The 18240-nt window shown below is 39.8% G+C and overlaps 2 protein-coding genes across 2 annotated transcripts; both read left to right on the forward strand.

The window, feature by feature from the left end:
• The first annotated feature begins 6269 nt into the window (after positions 1-6269).
• LOC122408545 (prohormone-2-like) lies at positions 6270-15419 on the forward strand. The gene is made up of 9 exons (XM_043415362.1): positions 6270-6477; positions 7898-8015; positions 8109-8234; positions 8316-8424; positions 8498-8707; positions 11633-11728; positions 12011-12099; positions 12267-12517; positions 13048-15419. Exons 2-9 carry the CDS (start codon positions 7898-7900, stop codon positions 13150-13152), a joined length of 1104 nt encoding a protein of 367 aa, XP_043271297.1. The 5' UTR covers positions 6270-6477; the 3' UTR covers positions 13153-15419.
• A 697-nt stretch (positions 15420-16116) lies between these two features.
• LOC122407978 (ankyrin-1-like) lies at positions 16117-18168 on the forward strand. The gene is made up of 4 exons (XM_043414466.1): positions 16117-16393; positions 16804-17080; positions 17760-17954; positions 18015-18168. The coding sequence occupies exons 1-4, from the start codon at positions 16117-16119 to the stop codon at positions 18166-18168; spliced, it is 903 nt and encodes a 300-aa protein (XP_043270401.1).
• Positions 18169-18240: the final 72 nt, after the last annotated feature.

An 18240-nucleotide genomic window follows, 5' to 3' on the forward strand; every position in this document is an offset into this window, starting at 1 on the left:
ATAATGGAAATGACTCGCTCGACGAACAGCCAGCTCGCAGGATACGTGCCCAGTGCTCTCGCGTCCTATATTTAGTCAACAAATATGCATGGACGTACGCATATGTGACCCAGAAGCTGGAGAGATCAAAATGACGTGAGAGTCCCTGGAGTGGTTCCACCCCTTCCAGGCACTTTTGTGGCTATTGTAGTCGTGCGTGCGTGCTTGGGAGCACCGAGCCTGCCGCACAGCAATCCACAGTTTCTGCGTGACGTCAAAGGTCTACCGCAAAAGCTCGGTTCGTTTCGAGACCGGCGCTGCTCCCCTTCGCTGTTCCTCTTGCTTCCACGAAGCCATTTTTTCAACCCTTTTTCTCATTACTCAATGATTACTGAGTCGAATAGTTGAATTAATTGGATCCTACACGAAGGGAAGGGAACTTAAAATTCACTCTCAGTACTGTCAAGTACGTTAAGGCAGCTATGAAAACGAAAGATCTGAAAAGCGAGGATGGATCCTGAAGCTGGAAGCCTCAAGCTACAATCTGCTTTTCTTCATTTTCCCTACGATCATTTTTTTCCGAGTTACAGTCTCTTGAAATCACCTAAAAGTCTGTTTTTCCAATATCCTTCGATTGGTGTGCCTCCTGTGCATTTTGTTACCTCCTTCCTCCTTCGTTCTTTTCACCTCTATTTTAGTCAGCAGTCACAATTGCTGGCAGCAGAAACTCGCATGCCGATTGCAGAGGACTCGCGACCGAGTGGACATTTCACTGCGTAGTTTTCCTTCTCGGCATCGAAATATCAGCCTTTTTCCATCATTCTCGGAATATATTCGATTCGATCGGTATATTATTGAGGAGTTAATCGTTCCGGTTCATTGACCATGTTCTCATCGATCCTATCTCGTTACTCGTATTTTTCTCCCATTATTTACGTTTATACGGAGAATTCCCAGCTATTTCAAGCTGCTGTGACCTTCATCAATTTATAAAGGGGAGAGTGGGGCAAAACGGAACATTGTCCACACGGAGACGAAGATTTAATGTTTTTTCTAGACTTTCCGTTTCACTTTCGCTCTGCTCGACTCTAACCGTTGACTCCACACTCCCCTATTATTTATTCTTCAGTTTTTAGTCGAATTCGACAAGTCGAGGGTTGTTTTATCATTATTTTATTTGAGAAAAACCAGGAGAAATTGTGAGTTTATGGGATCGGGGGAATGAAAATTTCTGTAAAGTTTCTTTGGAGAAAGCGATGGGACGAAATTCTTCAACTTTGGTTATCCTTTTTATACTTGAGGCCGGCGTGAAATACGGAAAAGAAAAATCTGCCAGCGCACAAACCTGTTCTAATGCAGTGTGATCTGGTCTCGGGAGGAACCCTCGTCCTCGGATACTCAAACGAAACTTTTTGAACTCACTGAATAATAAAATCAGCCCACATCGATTGATCAAAGTTTCGTAATATCCTTGCGAGACAAGCTTCATACTACAGGTTGGCCTAATCGAGTCAACTAGAGAGTTATGCAACCTCGGCTTCGACAAAATCAATAGAGGAATTAGAACAGAAGCCAATATATTCAACGAATTGGGTTACGTAATTAGTCAGTACATCGAGTATGCAGTTTCAATGAAGGATTTTCCGATTTAATTTACCATAGATTTCGAACGAGGCGAATAGAAGCTTCGATTAGAGCTGGAATCTCGGGTTCTGTTACCGTCGAAAAGAGATTACGAAGCTCCGCTTTAAGGGCTCTACCCTTATCAGAATTTTCAAAAAAATCGATTTTTTTTTATTACATTTTTCGAAAGTATAAATATTTAAAAGTATCGTACTAAAATTTTGTAAAGATCTGAGCAATCTGAGTGTACTTTTGAGCGAAGTTTACTTGGCTGCCTGAGCGCGCCAATACGCACGCGTTTTTCTCAAAATTACGTTTGTCGACGGCTCCTTGATGAAATCTCCGAAACTATTCAACCGACCCTTGCCAAAATTTTACCGCGTCTTCTTTGTGACCATAGCTAAAGCGCATGTCATACGAATTTTGAAATTTCGAGCGGAACTATTTTTTGTTGCAAAAAACGATGGAAAAAGCGTGCTTTTTCGTAGTTTTTGGAAAAATGCCGACCATTTTATCATTTTTGAAAAAAATAAAAAATCGTACGACACGCGCTGTAGCCTTGTACCTGTTGAATCCAAAACCACTTTTTTTTTCTCCGATCGTCCGTTCCAGAGATTTAATCAACAGCGCACACCCATCTTTTTATCGGACCTGTCTTCTCCCCCATTTTTCTGTTCGAAAACAGAGTAAAATAAATATAAAAAAATGTTTTTTTTTGTATATTTAGAGTGTATTTTTCATTTGTTAAAAAATGTTAACACTTTTTATATCCATATTTATATTTCATACCGGTCAAACAAATCGTGAAAATAGTCGTTTTTTTGCCCTTAAATGTCGATTTATCGTCGAGCCCGAAAATTTCTGCGGTGTTTTACCTGCTCGGTTATTGAATTTTTCAAGCATATTCTTCGCATAAAGCAATTTGATTCGCCTCCCTGAGCACATATGCTCGCGTTTTATGCAAATTGTTATTGGAATTTTCATCCTCGAATATCATCCAATTTCTCGAATGTCTTTAACTTTATTGCGTGGCAATAAGATCCCTTTTTCCCTCCTGATTTACGGAAGATTCGATGCAATTGAATTGAAAGTTCATGGATAAATCTCCATAAATCATTTTTAATTATATAAAATTATCAGTTTCCTTGTTTTTTTTTTTTGGGCTCGATTGAGCGTTATTCGAGTGAGCGCTTCGTCAATTTCGGTCTGCGTATTAATTCTTCGTAGTTTCAAAGCGGTATTTGCATATCAAATAAATATGAATATTCAATGGGCGAAGTTGAGAACAATGTTTATTCAGTATCACCGCACGAAGAAGCTTCATTTGATCACTGCACAAGAGTTTACCAACTGGTAGTAAAATTCTGAGAGCCCCGGCCGAGATTCCCTGAGATCGGATATTTACGGCGAGCACACATGCAGCTGCGAGGGATAACGAATGGTGTGAATTTGGACCCTCCGGATTTGTAAGCTCGTCAACGAAAAAATCCCTGTTTTTGATGAAAAATTCAACCCAGCTGCCCAGTTTCAATACGCTCGAGAAGTTTTAACTATAAATAAGGCGATAAAATCAATTCCGCTCTCTCAAGCCCTTCCCAAGGGTTTTAAAGCTCTGGAGTGCTTCTCGGCAGCAATTCGTGCGAAGAAATCTCAGCGAAATGAGTGATTCCCGGTGGGCGTAGCAGCTGAAGTAACAGAACGAAATAAAAGCATTAAAAGCTATAAATTTCGCTCTTTTATCGACAGTTCCAACGACCGATACAGCCAGCTAGATTCTTACTGCTTTTTAACTCGTTGAGGCCATTAGGAACTCGGAAAAACTGCTCAACGCTCAGTGATCGATGTACGAACCCCGGTGCACAGAAAATACGAGGCCAAAAATTCTAGAGGTAAGTACTACGCGAATAAGTATCTCGGGGACAGTATGGACGTACTGGATCGCAGCATTTATTCGAAGAGCAGTAACAACAGTTTTTCTATATACCCACCATAGTAAAAAGACCAATACCCGTACCTTTTACTAAAAATACTCGAGACTTTTTCTCTATAAGCACAGCAAAAAATGTTTTCAGTCACTTCAAATGTTTATATTGTTAAGTATGCTTGGGCAACCCTGAAAAAAACTAATTGTGTGGTAAAATATGTCACACGTATTTACAATAAATTTCCACTCGTCGGTAAGTGCTAGTCGGACACGATGAACAACACTCGAAAACAAAACGAAATGTGGTTCTGACGTGCATCACTTTTTCAGGGTGTCTAACGACCTGAAAAGTCATGAAAATTCTTAAATGTCATGAAATTACACTCGGACCTGAAAAAATCATTAAATGTCATGAAAAATTACCAAACAACCTGATTTTTTAAGATCTCTGCAACGCTCATTGTCATTGTCGATTTTTTGGTTTTCTTCAACATGATTTCAAAATTCGCGCGGGGTGGCGACAATGTCTGGTTCGTCAATACTCATCATCGATATAAAAACGAATATCGAATGAGTAGTTTGTAAGAAAAAAAAGATTCTTTATTTCAAAATAAAATATCATTTCTTTGTTATTTTTATTGAATTTTTTTATAATTAAAAGATGAATAAAAAGTATCAGAACCATAAGAAATATCATGAAAAATTCCTGTTCCTTCACTTAAAAAGCCTTAAAAGTCATGAAATTTCTGTTCTGGTCAAAATTAGACACCCTGTTTTTGCTATGGACATAAAGCTGTTTAGAATAGAAGGGACGAAAAGTTGAAAAATTCAGAAAATATAATGCTGTTTGTAGTCGGTGGCTAAGTACTTTGAAAATTCTTGAAAAATAATAGGGGAGACCGGGGCAAAATGAAAAACCCGAGAAATGAGAGAAATTTTTTTGTCTTTTTTTTTTTTCAATTTTTATACTTGTCCGAAAAGAACATGAAACATATTTTTTCCAAACTATCTTGTTTTTTTTTTCGATTTTGATTTTTTCTTTCAAAGAATTCGTTTTTTTCAAATTTTCGTTTTTTACATAACTTCCAAAGTGAAAATGTTTTTGCACAGATATACAAGAAGTATTTGCATAACTGCAATTACTGCTTCGCAGATATATGTTTGCGGACCATCATTGTGTGGTTACACCTGCACATGAATCGTGTGCCCGCTCCGCACAAATTTGGCACTGAATCCATGATTCAGTGGATGAAGAATACAAATTTTTACAAAATAAACATTGGCAATCTTCGTTATTGTTCGTATAATTAATTTTGAATTGAATTACAGAGTTCGAAGTACGTTGGAGCGTTGTAAGCGCTGAGATCGCTTTCAGCGCTTACAGCGGTAAGTCGGAAGCACTCGGTTACAGGTGCATTGAATTAAAATCATAGTAAAAAAAATTTCACGAGTCTTTAAGAGGTATCCCTTTTCGCCTCGGAATTTTTTGTTTTTTGTAAATTGAAAAAAATTCCAGTAAATTTCTCAGTTTTTGGGAGTAAAAAATAGACAGAGCTTCCCAAACTTGTGAAAAGTTCGATATTTCCTTAGGTATCCCGTTTTGCCCCGGTCTCCCCTACATTTTTCACTATACAAAACGGATCCGTTTTCTCCGCGTGTGCTTGGTTAAACGGTAGGCCTGCATCGGAGCTTTTCTCGAAGCTGCTTGACTCGAGGGCTCGTTGGAGGCGTGCACCGAGGGCACGCCGACGACGGCAATCAATGACAATCGTGGTCCATATTGACAGAGGTGAAAGCGATTTTGGAGCAAAAGAGGACAATTGGAATGAAATAACGAATCGTTTGCGGGTTTGTTTGGGTTTGTTAAATAAAAATAAAATAAAATAACGAATCGTTTGCGGTCCGAGGAATCCGCGAAGCACAATGAATCTGTCATGAGAAAGTTGGCGCAAGCTCGAACCTCGAATTCAGCCCCATCGAGGTCCAAATTCCCACGAATTTCTTCCTTTCCTTCCAGGCTTCGGGTACTCGGCTCGTCACAGCGTGGGCGTAGGATTTGTGCTCGCGAGTCACGTGGGCGTTTAGTCTGTTGCGTGGGCCGCGTTGCCGGGCTGCCGCACAGTCCACCCCGGAATCCTCTTTGCCCTCTCCGTCCCTCCCACTTTTTCTCGATACTTATTCTCTCTTATCGCCGGGCAGCGGGGGTACAAAATCTTTGCCTCGCGATTATGCGGAAAACTCGAGGTAACCATGGACACGAAAAAATCCTTCGAAGCTCGTGCTCGTCCATCCAACGAGAGTCGCTCGTTTTCACATCGCGATGAGGGACGACCCCTAAAACGTAAAATCTTTACTCAAATTTGTACACGCGAAAACATTTTATCGAGAGTTTCCAAAAAATCTTCAATAAAAACCGACAAAGCTTCGCCAATTAGCTCGAAATTTGGAATCTCAAGTGTCACATCGCATTGAAAAGTTCGCGGCTCGTACTGCCCAACAAACCCCTCGGGCTCTCGATCTCTGCGTCTTTTCTCACAACCCCCCTTGCCCCTCGCCTTTGGAAAGTTCGTTTCGACGATTTTTTGAAGCCCGGAGTCGACATTCTCCCACCATAGCCGGGGTTGGGACGAAAGAGTTGTTAAGGGTGGGGATCTTGGAGCAGGGAGAAATGTACAGCCGCGGGTGGGGTTGGTTGATCGACCGTGCAGCAAACGGCGGTGGTTTCCGCCTCGAATATCTCGCACATCCCGACACGTTCATTCCTACCCGGAGCCTCGTCCTGGATACACCGCGAGAGCCGAGTTCGAGGGAGACTCCAAGTCGGCAGACATAAATAAACTTTGCTTCGACAGTAGCTTTCATCGCGAGGTTGAAGAAGATCGGCTGCGAATATTGAGCTTTTGCTTTGACTTTCGGTTTTGACAAAACACTCGTCCGCCCACCGAGCTAAGGTATTTCTCATTTTTATTCATTCCCATTCTCGGCTGGCTCTCCCCCGTAACGAGTCGAGGCAGAAAAATCATTTTCATTCCGCGATCTCGGCTTTCGAAGATAAAAATCTTCATCGATACTCGATGCCTGGAAAACCACTTTTTCATATCGCGCGCACTTGCCGTTTTCGACTCGGAAATATTCAATAAATTTTATGCTATCGAACACTCTAAGGGCACTCGCGCGTTATCTTGAATGAGAAGCCAACCAGCTTCTATGAATATTGCGAGCCGCGCGAGTTGAGGCTGGTAGAATTCATGAATGAAACATATTGCGGGGTTTGAGAATTGGGCCGGGAGCAACGCCGCAACAAGTGTTCGACAATTCGAAAATTCATCTCGTAGCCCAATCCCTGACGAAGAGGCTTCTGCACTTTAAGGGGTCTGCACTAATTAGAGGGGCAAACAAAAAATACTATTTTCACGATTTGTTTTGACCGGTATAAATTATAAATATGGATATAAAAAGTGTAAAAATTTTATAACAAATGAAAAATACACTCTAAAATATACAAAAAAAAACATTTTTTTATATTTATTTTACTCTGTTTTCGAACAGAAAAATGGGGGAGAAGACAGGTCCGATAAAAAGATGGGTGTGCGCTGTTGATTAAATCTCTGGAACGGACGATCGGAGAAAAAGAAGTGGTTTTGGATTCAACAGGCACAAGGCTATAGCGCGTGTCGTACGATTTTTTATTTTTTTCAAAAATGATAAAATGGTGGGCATTTTTCCAAAAACTACGAAAAAGCACGCTTTTTCCATCGTTTTTTGCAACAAAAAATAGTTTCACTCGAAATTTCAAAATTCGTATGACATGCGCTTTAGCTATGGTCACAAAGAAGACGCGGTAAAATTTTGGCAAGGGTCGGTTGAATAGTTTCGGAGATTTCATCAACGAGCCGTCGACAAACGTAATTTTGAGAAAAACAAAGGCGGGTACGCAGTAGCGCATTAGCGCGCTCAGACAGCCAAGTAAATGTCGCTCAAAAGTACACTCAGATTGCTCAGATCTTTATAAAATTTTAGTACGATACTTTTAAATATTTATACTTTCGAAAAATGCAATAAAAAAAAATCGATTTTTTTGAAAATTCTAATAAGGGTAGAGCCCTTAAATGTATTCAACAACGTAAATATTGTTTTCGGGACTCGGAAAATAAAAATTTTTCACCCTCACAGTCCATCTCATTGAAATTTGATTCTGCAATGAAACCTTCGTTAACTAAAAGGTCGAATTTCAAAATAATCGAGTCCTGATGGGCCTAAAATATGAAAAATTTTTTTTTTATCAAATATTTATTGAAATAACAAAGAAAATGGGTTGATACGAATTTAGTGAAAACGCTGCGTATTCAATTCTGGTAACTTTCGTTCCAGATGATTTCTCATTGCTCATGGATGTTGCTGCTGGGGATCCTGGTCGTAGCGGCCGAATCCTTGAGCACCGGTTTGATGGAAGACGTGTCAAAAGCCGATCAAGCGATGCGGCCAAAAGGTAGCCTCGAATGGAGTTTTCCAGAATTACGACCCGTTCGATAAGAATTTCCACGGAGAATAAACAAAAACATAAAAATTCCCTGTTTTCCAGCTAAACGCGTCCAGGAACTTTTGATGTTTGGCAATCAGCAGAACCGTAGAGCTGACAGCGTCGCGGCTGCGGTAGCAGCCGCAGCCGCAGCTGATTCAAATACCTTTACCTCGAACACCGAAAAAAGTAATTTCCCCTTTCAATGAAAATGATAAATAAAATGATCGAACGCAGTCTGAAGAACGATTTTGAACGAATTTTTATCAGGAACATTGGACACTTCCGGTCTCGAGGATGCGAAAGTAGCCGCGGACGAATCTTTCAGCAATTCGAAACATCCGAGCAACCCGACGTACAACAAAGATCAGTTCTATGGGTAAGCATCTTCGCCCAAGTCTGAAAAAACCTTCATTTTTTTTAAGGTATTCATTGAAACATTTGGTGAGTAGATACGAAAAGGTTTTGTCGAACGATTTGTCCTCGAGGAACTGGAATTTACCTTCGTACGATCCGTACAGCATTATGCAAGACGATCGTCGCAAGCGATCGGAAAAATCGGCGCCGACCCAGCTCCCTGCGTCAACAACATCGACCCCGACATCCTCCTCGCCTACGACGACTGAGGCCATCCCGGAGCCTGTCGCCCAGGCTAAGCGGAGGTAAGTTTATCTTTATTCGAATAAATCAACCCCTCGTGGCAAGAATTCCGCGCTCGTGACGATCAATAAAAAAAAGACGAATTACGTGGCAAGCAAAATGAGGGGGAGGAAGATTCCAATTTTTCAAATTTGGGGGCGTTCAAAAAATCCTCCTTTTCCAATCACATTTTCAATTTAATTAAATGAATACGGATCAAGATTCGAGTGAGAAAGCCTCTCGGATTAATCAACGTTTTATACAAATCCTCTCAATTCAATCTCTCATTCCCCAGAAGCGTGAAAAAATTTATCGAATTATCTTTCGTGGAGGTTGAAAATCCAAAAAATTCGAAAAACCTCGTTGCAGTCAAAATTTCCTATGGATGACCGTGCTTTCGAAGTTTCGTGAGTGTTGTATATGGAAAAAACGTCGATCAAGTGTGTCCGGGGTAGGCCCACCTGTAGAATATCGTTACTCAGGCGCACCGGGAACGACGAGCATCGATCTGTTTTTCCGCGCGGCCCTCCCTTTCACTTTTCCCGCTCAGCTTCTCTCCATCCGTTCTACCATCTTCTCCCCCTCGACCCGCAACTCGGCCAGGCAATTATTATATGTACATAGATATACTTTGTATATGTTTCCGACATCTGGAAGGGAACACTCGTGCAAAGGGCGTTGTTTCTTATCGGCACGATACCTCGTCGATTCCGATAAGGAGGCGTGCGTTATATTTTTCCAATTATTTGCCGCCATTCGTATTCGAATCAACGATATTTCATAACTACGTATCAGTCCGAATTGTGCATTCAAAATCATGGAAATTTTTTTTTCTGGTTTTGTTTTTTTTTAAGCTAGATCGTGCTCGAAGGATCGTATTTAATGGGTGTCTAAATTCGATAGATTTTTACTCCCTAATTAAAGATATAATCACTCTGAATTAATGTCAGAGTTATTGATTAAAAATTGTAAATACATTTTTTCAACTTACATTTTGGCGAATGAAATTATAAGGCATTAATTAATCGGGGATTCATCACTGACCGAACCCCAAATTTCATATTCGTTCTTGGTTAAAATAATATAGTTTTTTATGCTAAAAATTGCATTTAAAGAGCGCAAAGGGCAAACGCGAAGGGAAATGGATCGAGAAAAAAGTTTTAATAAAAAGTTAATATAAAAAAGTCTGTGACAGGAATGGGCCAAGCCGAGAAAAAACAAAATGGCGAAATAAACAAATGTGGGGTTATACGAGGGCTCGTTACCAATTTCGTTCAATCTTAATATATTTTTATTACTTTTTATAACTTCGTTAGAAACGTTCATTCGTTGTATGGAAAGATGAACGATTTTAAGAAAATTGTTTCGTGCATGTTCATGTGCACCTTAATATTCAACGTTTCGTTTCGATTGTTATCAATCGTTTAAAATTGGTGCTACAAAGTTCTTCCAGATGAAAATTCGAATACTAAAATTCAATGTTGTTCACTCAGTTTCCATAATTCGAGGGCTTTCGCGGTCCACTCGTTTCTTTTTTGAAAAAAATAAAAAAAAAACTTTTCTGAGATAGCTCAGCTTCCAATCAGGTTGAAGATTTGAACTTCTCGCGAAGTATGGTCTCGTGAAATTCCCAATTCAAGTGATAAGAAGAAACAAGATAATTGATCGAACGTAACAATTCTTGAAGCCGTGCCTTTCCAGGAAACACGAGCATCAATATTTTCTTTTCGTTTATTTTAGCTCGGAAATTCGAGCTTTAATTTTCCACAGTCCAAATCGCTCGAAATAACGCTCAAATTGCTCAAATAGCTCGAAATAAACCTCGTTTCCAGCTTCATTTATTATTTCATGAGATGTAGGAATTTTTATCACAAAATCATCGTGTGATAGACGAGAACGTATGAAGGTAAAAGGGGATCAGTGCGTATATGCTTTAAGGGGCAGGGAGCGTTCGATACTCGTGACGCAAGAGAACTCTGCTGGTGCAGCGAGGTGAGGTTGGGTGTCTCGAGCGCCTCATCGCGAACAGATGAAGGAAAAGCTGAATGGAACAGCTAGCCGGGGAAAGTGGGTCAAAGATGGGGTCAGTTTCGGCGACTCCGCACCACCCTCCGCGACCATCGCTCGGTTTCCCTCTCTCGCTCTGCGGCGCGCTCTTTTTAAGAGTCGTAGATAAAACTGGGGCTGTTCAACGACGCCCCCGCGGCATCAACGAGTGCACAACTTCCTGTGCGCAACTGTGTATATATGTAAAACGGATCGAAAGACACGTACACGAGTGAACGTGCTGCCGGAAGGCGTTGGTCCAAAGACGTTGATCGGTTTATCGAAAAGTTTTCTTTTTCGGTTTTAGCGTTTCTTTTTTTCATTGCACGTTGGCTTTCGCGATCAAACGTCAGCGAATCGAGTCGAGGAATCTTCGGGATTTTCTTTTTCACGAAATATCTGCATGAAAAGTTTCAATACAAAATCAATAGTTCGATCAATAAAAAAATAAAAATTAAAAAATTAAAAAAAAAAAAAAAAAAAAAACACGTCAATCAATAAAAAATCAGCGAATCGAATAGGATGAATTTTCGGGATTTTGTTTTTCATGGAAATCTGCGTGAAAAACGCTTCGATCCACAAATCCAATACTTCGTGAACTTTTGGGAAAACTTGATGGTGAACGGAAAAAAAGAAATAATTTCGGTGGAACGATAGGAAATTGAGTATTTTTCTTGTATTTCGTGTTTCGTGGGAGAAGGAAGATTATAAAATGATGTTTAATATTGAAAAATGGGTCTGCCGGGGACGAGGGCCCCGGAGACAAACTTTTTGAGTAATTATTAAATAAAAAAAAAAAGAGTCCAAGAGTCGGAAAAAATCGGTGAAATTTCATCTCCGGGGAGTGGTTTTTTAATGAAAAATTACCAAATAAAAAATGGTGTATTTTTGTCTCGTTGCAGCATTCCGGTTTACCAGGAACCCAGATACAAACGCGGACTCGATCGCGACGATTTTCTGACGCTCCTATCGCTCTGGGAAAACTCACCGCGCAACCGGTAATCTTTGCTTCGCATAACGATTTTTCAAACGTTTGTTCCTTCCCTCAATCCGCCAAATTTTGCTTCGTCACGAGTGATTTCGAAAGCTCGGAATCTTTTTAAACGACTTTTAACCACTGGAAAACTATCTGTAAATGTGTGTTCGAAGAAATAGCACGAAAATGGAGAAAATCAGTGACGCACGCTGCTGTAAATTCGCTCACGAGATGAATTTTCATCAATATTTCCCATCGATTATTCCCGCAGTTGAAAGACCCTGAAAATATTGAAATATTTTAGCAACTGGCGCAATTATGGAAACGACGAGTACGAAAACGTGGAGGACGACAGCAGCGTCATGGGGTTGGATGAAGAGGATCCGAGAAATGGTAAATCATTAAGAATCTTTAAAGGTCCTTTCATTCCCTGAAAATTCGATGAAATAAGGTAACAAATGTTAGCCAAGAGGCAAGAGGAGTTCTACTCCCTCCTCCGCAAACTCTTTCCGTCGTCGTTTTGACAAGAGTCGATAAATTAGTGGATATTTGGGTACCAGATGGAGGGTGGGTGGCGATGGAGCCTCCCCGTCACTTTGGTACCGCGATGCACGGGCCGCAAGCTGTTTCGCCCTTCGACATTGGAATCCCCCGAACCCATCCGGTGAATTACTACGATCAGCTTGACAATCAGTACGCCACGCCTTACGAGACTTCGCAATACGGTGGAGCCCAATACGGTGCTCTTTATCCGTCGCAATCGTACTATCCACCGGAAAAAAGATTCCTCGTTGCTCGAAAACGTTCTCAGGTTTGTAAATAAAGAAGAGATGAGGATAAACAAATTTCTAAATTGAGCGAGACGATAAAGAAAAACTGGCGATTCACTTTCTACGGGATTATCAAAAGTCTGATTTCGTTTTTTCCAAAATGTGGGCTAAAAGGTAAAGAATTTTTTTGAACGTTGAAAAAGCCATGGGAAATGTGCAAAAATATCTGGACACAAGGGCACTGGCAAAAAATATTCGAAAATTGATTATTAATCACGAAGGAAGTTCGAGCGACGAGCAGAGCATGTGCGAAAGATTCGGATGAGCTTTCACCGCCTGGTAATCGGGCGAATGAAGATGTCAGATTAAACATGAGCTTTTACGAGTTTTCAAAAAATTGCCAACCCCAACAATAAATATCTCAATTCGAGCTCGAGTCTTGAAACTGTTTAAAAAATTTCATTGTGCAAAGTAGGAAAATTATTTTTCCACAAGGAGCGCTCGAACCTCCTTAAAGCCTCGCGAGCAAGTGCGAGGATGTGTTAAAAGCGTTACCACCATCAATTTGCAGGCTTACGATTCCTACAACGGTCGTAACGACTTGGCGAGTCTCTCACGACTGATGAGTTCGCAGCCTCAGGTTTATCCGAATTATCCCCACCGTCTTATCTACTAGACTCGATCGTATACCGGAGAACGAAGACGAAGAACGATTAAGTTGATGGATCGGAAAGAAGAAAACAAAATGGCAGCTCGAACGTTTGTTGAAAATTCGAGGGAAAACAAAAAAAGAAACGAAAAAAAAAAAAAAGAAACAACTCGCGTACCGACGATGATTGTTTTTTTTTTCGACCTTATTTTTATGGTTAAATCGTGCTATCGCCTGATGAACGGGTTCATCCTCTGTGTATCGAAGTTTAAGCTCGTATAAGTCGCTACTTCATTCACAAAAAACCAACTATTACGATACGAATATTCCAACAGAATATGAGAGAAAAAAAACGAAAATCAACTTTTCGATGCTCGAAAATCGCAGGAAAAAACATTTAACGAAGGTGTCAAAGCACTGGCAATCTATTTATTTGGCAGTGATAAACGAGCTTCTCACATATTTACTCGACGAAAATATTCGCCTTAATATTCGCTGTTGGCTCGAAAAGCAAGAACAAACCAAAAAGAAAAAAAAAAACTAAAAAACCAAGTGGACAAAAACAAAAAGATCAATATTCGTGCGAAGTTCCTCATCGTTTTTATTCCTTCACACAAAATACATACGATATATGTATATGTATATATATATAAATTTATATATATTTTTGTCTTGTATTATAACTTAATAACGGATAGACTCGACGCGGGGACGTGACGAATTGAACTTTGTAGTTGTACGGAAAAAAAAAAGATTGTAAGAATTTAAAAAAAAAAACAAAAAAGCCACAATGTTTGAAATCTGGGAAAAGTAAATTAGAAAATTAGTGCATAGCAGTGTCTTTGCCCGCGCATCTTTCGGCAAGATGTGACAAGAATTTTTTTAGAAAAAAAATCGAAACACTACAGGCTCTACAACCGAATCTACTTCCGACTTGTATAAGAAAGGCTTTGCGATACTCGCGAAGCACTAACAGATGAAGAAAAATCGAAGATATTCTGACTACCTTAATCGAAGGCATTTCAATCCGATGAGCCCGACTAGGTCGTCATTATCGTTAATCCAAATTTTTTAAATCCCCCGTTCCCCCGTCACCGGGGACGTGGATGGTTGATTATTTGTCATGGTTTTTTTGGCAGCGAGGTTTTTATCATTTGAAAGGAATTTGGGACGGATCGGAGTGGAGTGCCTCGAGTCCGCGAGTCGCGTAATGCAAACTGAAAAAGATGCATCTGTCGTTCTGTGTCAATTATTTATACATACGCGTGTTTTAAAATCGAGCCAACACAATGATCGGGGGGCCCCCGTTTTTCGATGCGCGTCGAGTTTTGCGGTTGCGATATCGATTTTGCAAAAATTCGCAATATTTTTGGCGAGTCGTGCATTCAAGATTGCATTTATAAGAGAAACGAGGAAACGATCAAGAGTGAAATTCGTAGAGAAGAAAAACAACAAAACAAAAGGACCATACCAAAAGTCGAAAATTTGCGAATTTTTTGCGTAAACCCGATTCTCATGGCGAATGTCACCACGCGATAGTAATTTTTACTCCAAAAAAACAAACTTCCGCGACATAGGAGTCTATCGACTTATTTGTAGACTTAAATTTTGCAAATCTTATCCTGCATAATGGTAAAAAGTACACGTTTGCGTTGAAAATGAGGAGAAAAAAAAACAGATAAAATACAAGATCGCGAAGTGATTTTCTCCGGGAGACGCTCGATCATTGTAAAATGTTTAACTCAAACGCTGGCCAATTTCGGATTATATAAAGTGTAAAAATTAATGCGCAGCCTTCGTAGATACCTTCACGAATGAATTTCACGGTGAAATATAGTGAGAACCTATAGCCGTTTATATTTTATTCGATTCGCGTAATAATATATATTTTTGTTGGTAAAATTATAGTATTTTTTTAACGAACTTTTAAACGAAAAAAAACGTCAATGTACGAGATACTTATTATAGTGAAACTGGAACTAGTGCATTGATTTATTATACAAATGTTTACTATTCGATCATACGCGTACATGCATATATATATATATTTGTAGAAAAAATAAATATATATGTATAAAGAATGGTAATCAATGTGAAAACGTTGCAACTTGTGACATATCAGAAAAACAAACAACAAAATTCATGTGTTTTTTCGTTTTTCTTCGTTTTTTCCATACGACTACTTATTGTGGCTTCAAAACATTTTACAAATACTTCTTGAATGGGAAATCTGACATTACTTATGACGTCACTTTGTCACCGGAAAAATATATATATACGAGGTATTATCCGACTATGAGCCAATTTCATCTTTTTTGCTCCTGATCCCACCTATATTTCCACTACCTTTTCTGAGCGATGAAACGAATTTGTTAAAATTGATTCAATGGTGCTGGGACTGCTGGGAAGATCCGGGAGGATGTACCAGAGAAAATTTCGTCACTATATTTTTATTGCAGATTTTTAATTATACGAGAGTTTACGATCAAACGCTTTTTTCGTGTGAATTCTACTAGTTCGTTCATGGTTTACCGGAAACCGCATTTTCTTCGGAATATTGAACGCGTTAGTGTCATTTTCTTTCCTAACGTGATTTTCGATAATGTAGTAAATCTTTAGATTGAGTCATAAAATTGATGACGACCCAACTTGGGTTGGACGAATAAGTGGATTTTTGACTTTTGGCAAAATTGACACCGTAGCACAAGGCTCATGTTGCTCCGTTGTTATGCGATTGGGTTGTTATTCTCTCGAGCCATTTGATTTGAATCAATAATTTGGTCGCAGGACCGTGTATGACATCGCAGAAAACCTTTTTCAAATTCCACGTCAAATGCTTGCAAAAATTCGTAAACTTTTCTGAACGTTGACCAGAGCTATGGGCAATGAAAAGCTTTTTTTGTACTTTTCGATTCTGATGGAATTTGTAAATAATTATCGTTTGTGTTCAATGTGAAGTTGTCGCCGTAGGATTTTGAGTCTTCTGTTCAGATGGCGGAAAAACAGGAAACGCGCGTTGTTGTTGTGACCGAATCTTCGGACTGGAGATATTTGACGAAATCACAATTGAACACGAAACTCTTGCTCGCCTGTACGATTCGCGATGTACGCACAGCTGAACGGGCAATCATGTACGGAGCCAATGTCAATTGTCGAAGATCCGATTACATGACACCGTTGCACATTGCAGCTGAACACGGTGACATTGAATTGATACGATTACTCTCCAAATCTCGAAATCTCGATCCAGAAGTGAAAACTATGCATGGTAATTCGTGAAGAAATTTACTGTGGCTGAAAGTTCCTTGGCCCTGTTTCTGCATGGAGGTTGGAGCCAACTCAATTGAGCATGCCAATCTTTCAAAAGTTCGGCACTGTTTACCCTGAAAAATAATTTCCCCATTTTTTTAGTCAACTGTCAAGAATATTTATCAATCGAGTCTCTCGATGCAATTTTATAATATAAATATTCACAAGTATCGAATATTATCGAGTCAATAAATATTTATTTTTTATGTTGCTAAAAGTAATTGGGATGAGAATGAAAAAAGGCTCGACATCGACGATGCTTGGTTGTAATAATTTCGTTAATTTCAAGATTCCATCTGATGCTCGTAATAAATTTGGAAGGTGATCGCCTACTCGAACCGAATTTCGTATCATCATTTTATCTTTCAGGGTTAACCTCCATGCACATTGCAGCTTTGCTTGATCATACGAGGGTGATGTACGAACTTTTGAAAATTGGATCAAGCACCGACTGCACGGATAATCTCGACCGCTATCCTCTCCACTACGCTGCTCTTCACTCCAATTTTGAGTGCGCTCGATATCTCATTAGAGCTGGTTCACCGATTCACGTTTACGACGTTTTTCAAGAAAGTCCTTTGCACATCAGTGTACTGAAAACCAAGAATATACCGATGATTAAACTTTTCGCAGCTCAACGTCTGAGGTGATTCAAATTCAAAGAAAATTCAGTAAATAATATTCTACTCGAAGCAATTTTAATTTCGATCCTTCTTCGGCATCAAATTTTCGTAAAACGATCTTCGATAACCGTCCCAACACCCTGGGACTTAATTTGTCTACGTAGCCTTCACATTTGACCTTAAATGAGGCTTGAAAATTCATTGAAATACGAGATTACATTGGAAGGCGAAAAATAATGCTAATTCAGCCACGCTTTGTCTTTGGCCGATACAAAGTCAACGTTCTCGAGCCGGTTCCACATCACGTCATCAGCGACCAGGAAGTGTCCGGTTAAAGTGGCTTAAGAAGCCCCGCTGCGAGACGAGGCGATTTCCCAGAGCCCTTTTACATTAAAAACAAGTTAAAAATGAAAAAAAAGTTTTGCCTTCCGATATTTTTTCTCAAAAAATCAATTGCTGCCGAGTAAGACTGTCGCAATTTGCTCACTCCAAATAGTGATAATCTCGAGCAGCAGTAGGATCAGCAGGGATATACGAGAGGGGTTACGTCAGACGAAACGTCATAGAAAAGTGTCCTGATAAAGTGTTTTTTTGTGTTGAAAATGATTTGGATTTTTTGCCATTCAGGGGGCCCACATTTCCATGTTTTTCCTGCTCAAGCATTGAATAATTTTCTTGCACAATTTTCTGACCTTTTCGCAGACGATCACCCTTTACTTCGAGAGATGCACAGTGTTTACTGTTTGAAGCTATACTCGGTGCTCGTGACGAGTCTCATATCAAAATAATAAGCATGATTCTCCACTACGCCGGGGATGTTATAAATGTGCCTGATCCGATTGGTTGGCGAACGCCACTGCATATAGTCGCTATGACCGGGTACTTCGAACTGGCCGAGTGGGTATTTTCAAACGTATTGAAAATGTCGAATTTTCTACGTTCACATTATTTCGTCAGATACCTGATGGATCGTGGAGCAGATTTAGAAGCGAAAAATCGTGCTGGACAAACACCGATGCAAGTAGCCCTCAATTGCAAAAATTATAACATCGTTCGACTCATGCAAGATCGAATGAAATCGATGGGGGATAATCTATCGGAAGTTTCGTAAAACGAGAAGTATCTTTCTTGACATGACAACGAATCATTTGAACTTGTTATTTTAATATTTTTTTCCATTAGT

This window comes from Venturia canescens, chromosome 3, assembly GCF_019457755.1.
Source record: "Venturia canescens isolate UGA chromosome 3, ASM1945775v1, whole genome shotgun sequence".
NCBI classification, from domain to species: domain Eukaryota; kingdom Metazoa; phylum Arthropoda; class Insecta; order Hymenoptera; family Ichneumonidae; genus Venturia; species Venturia canescens.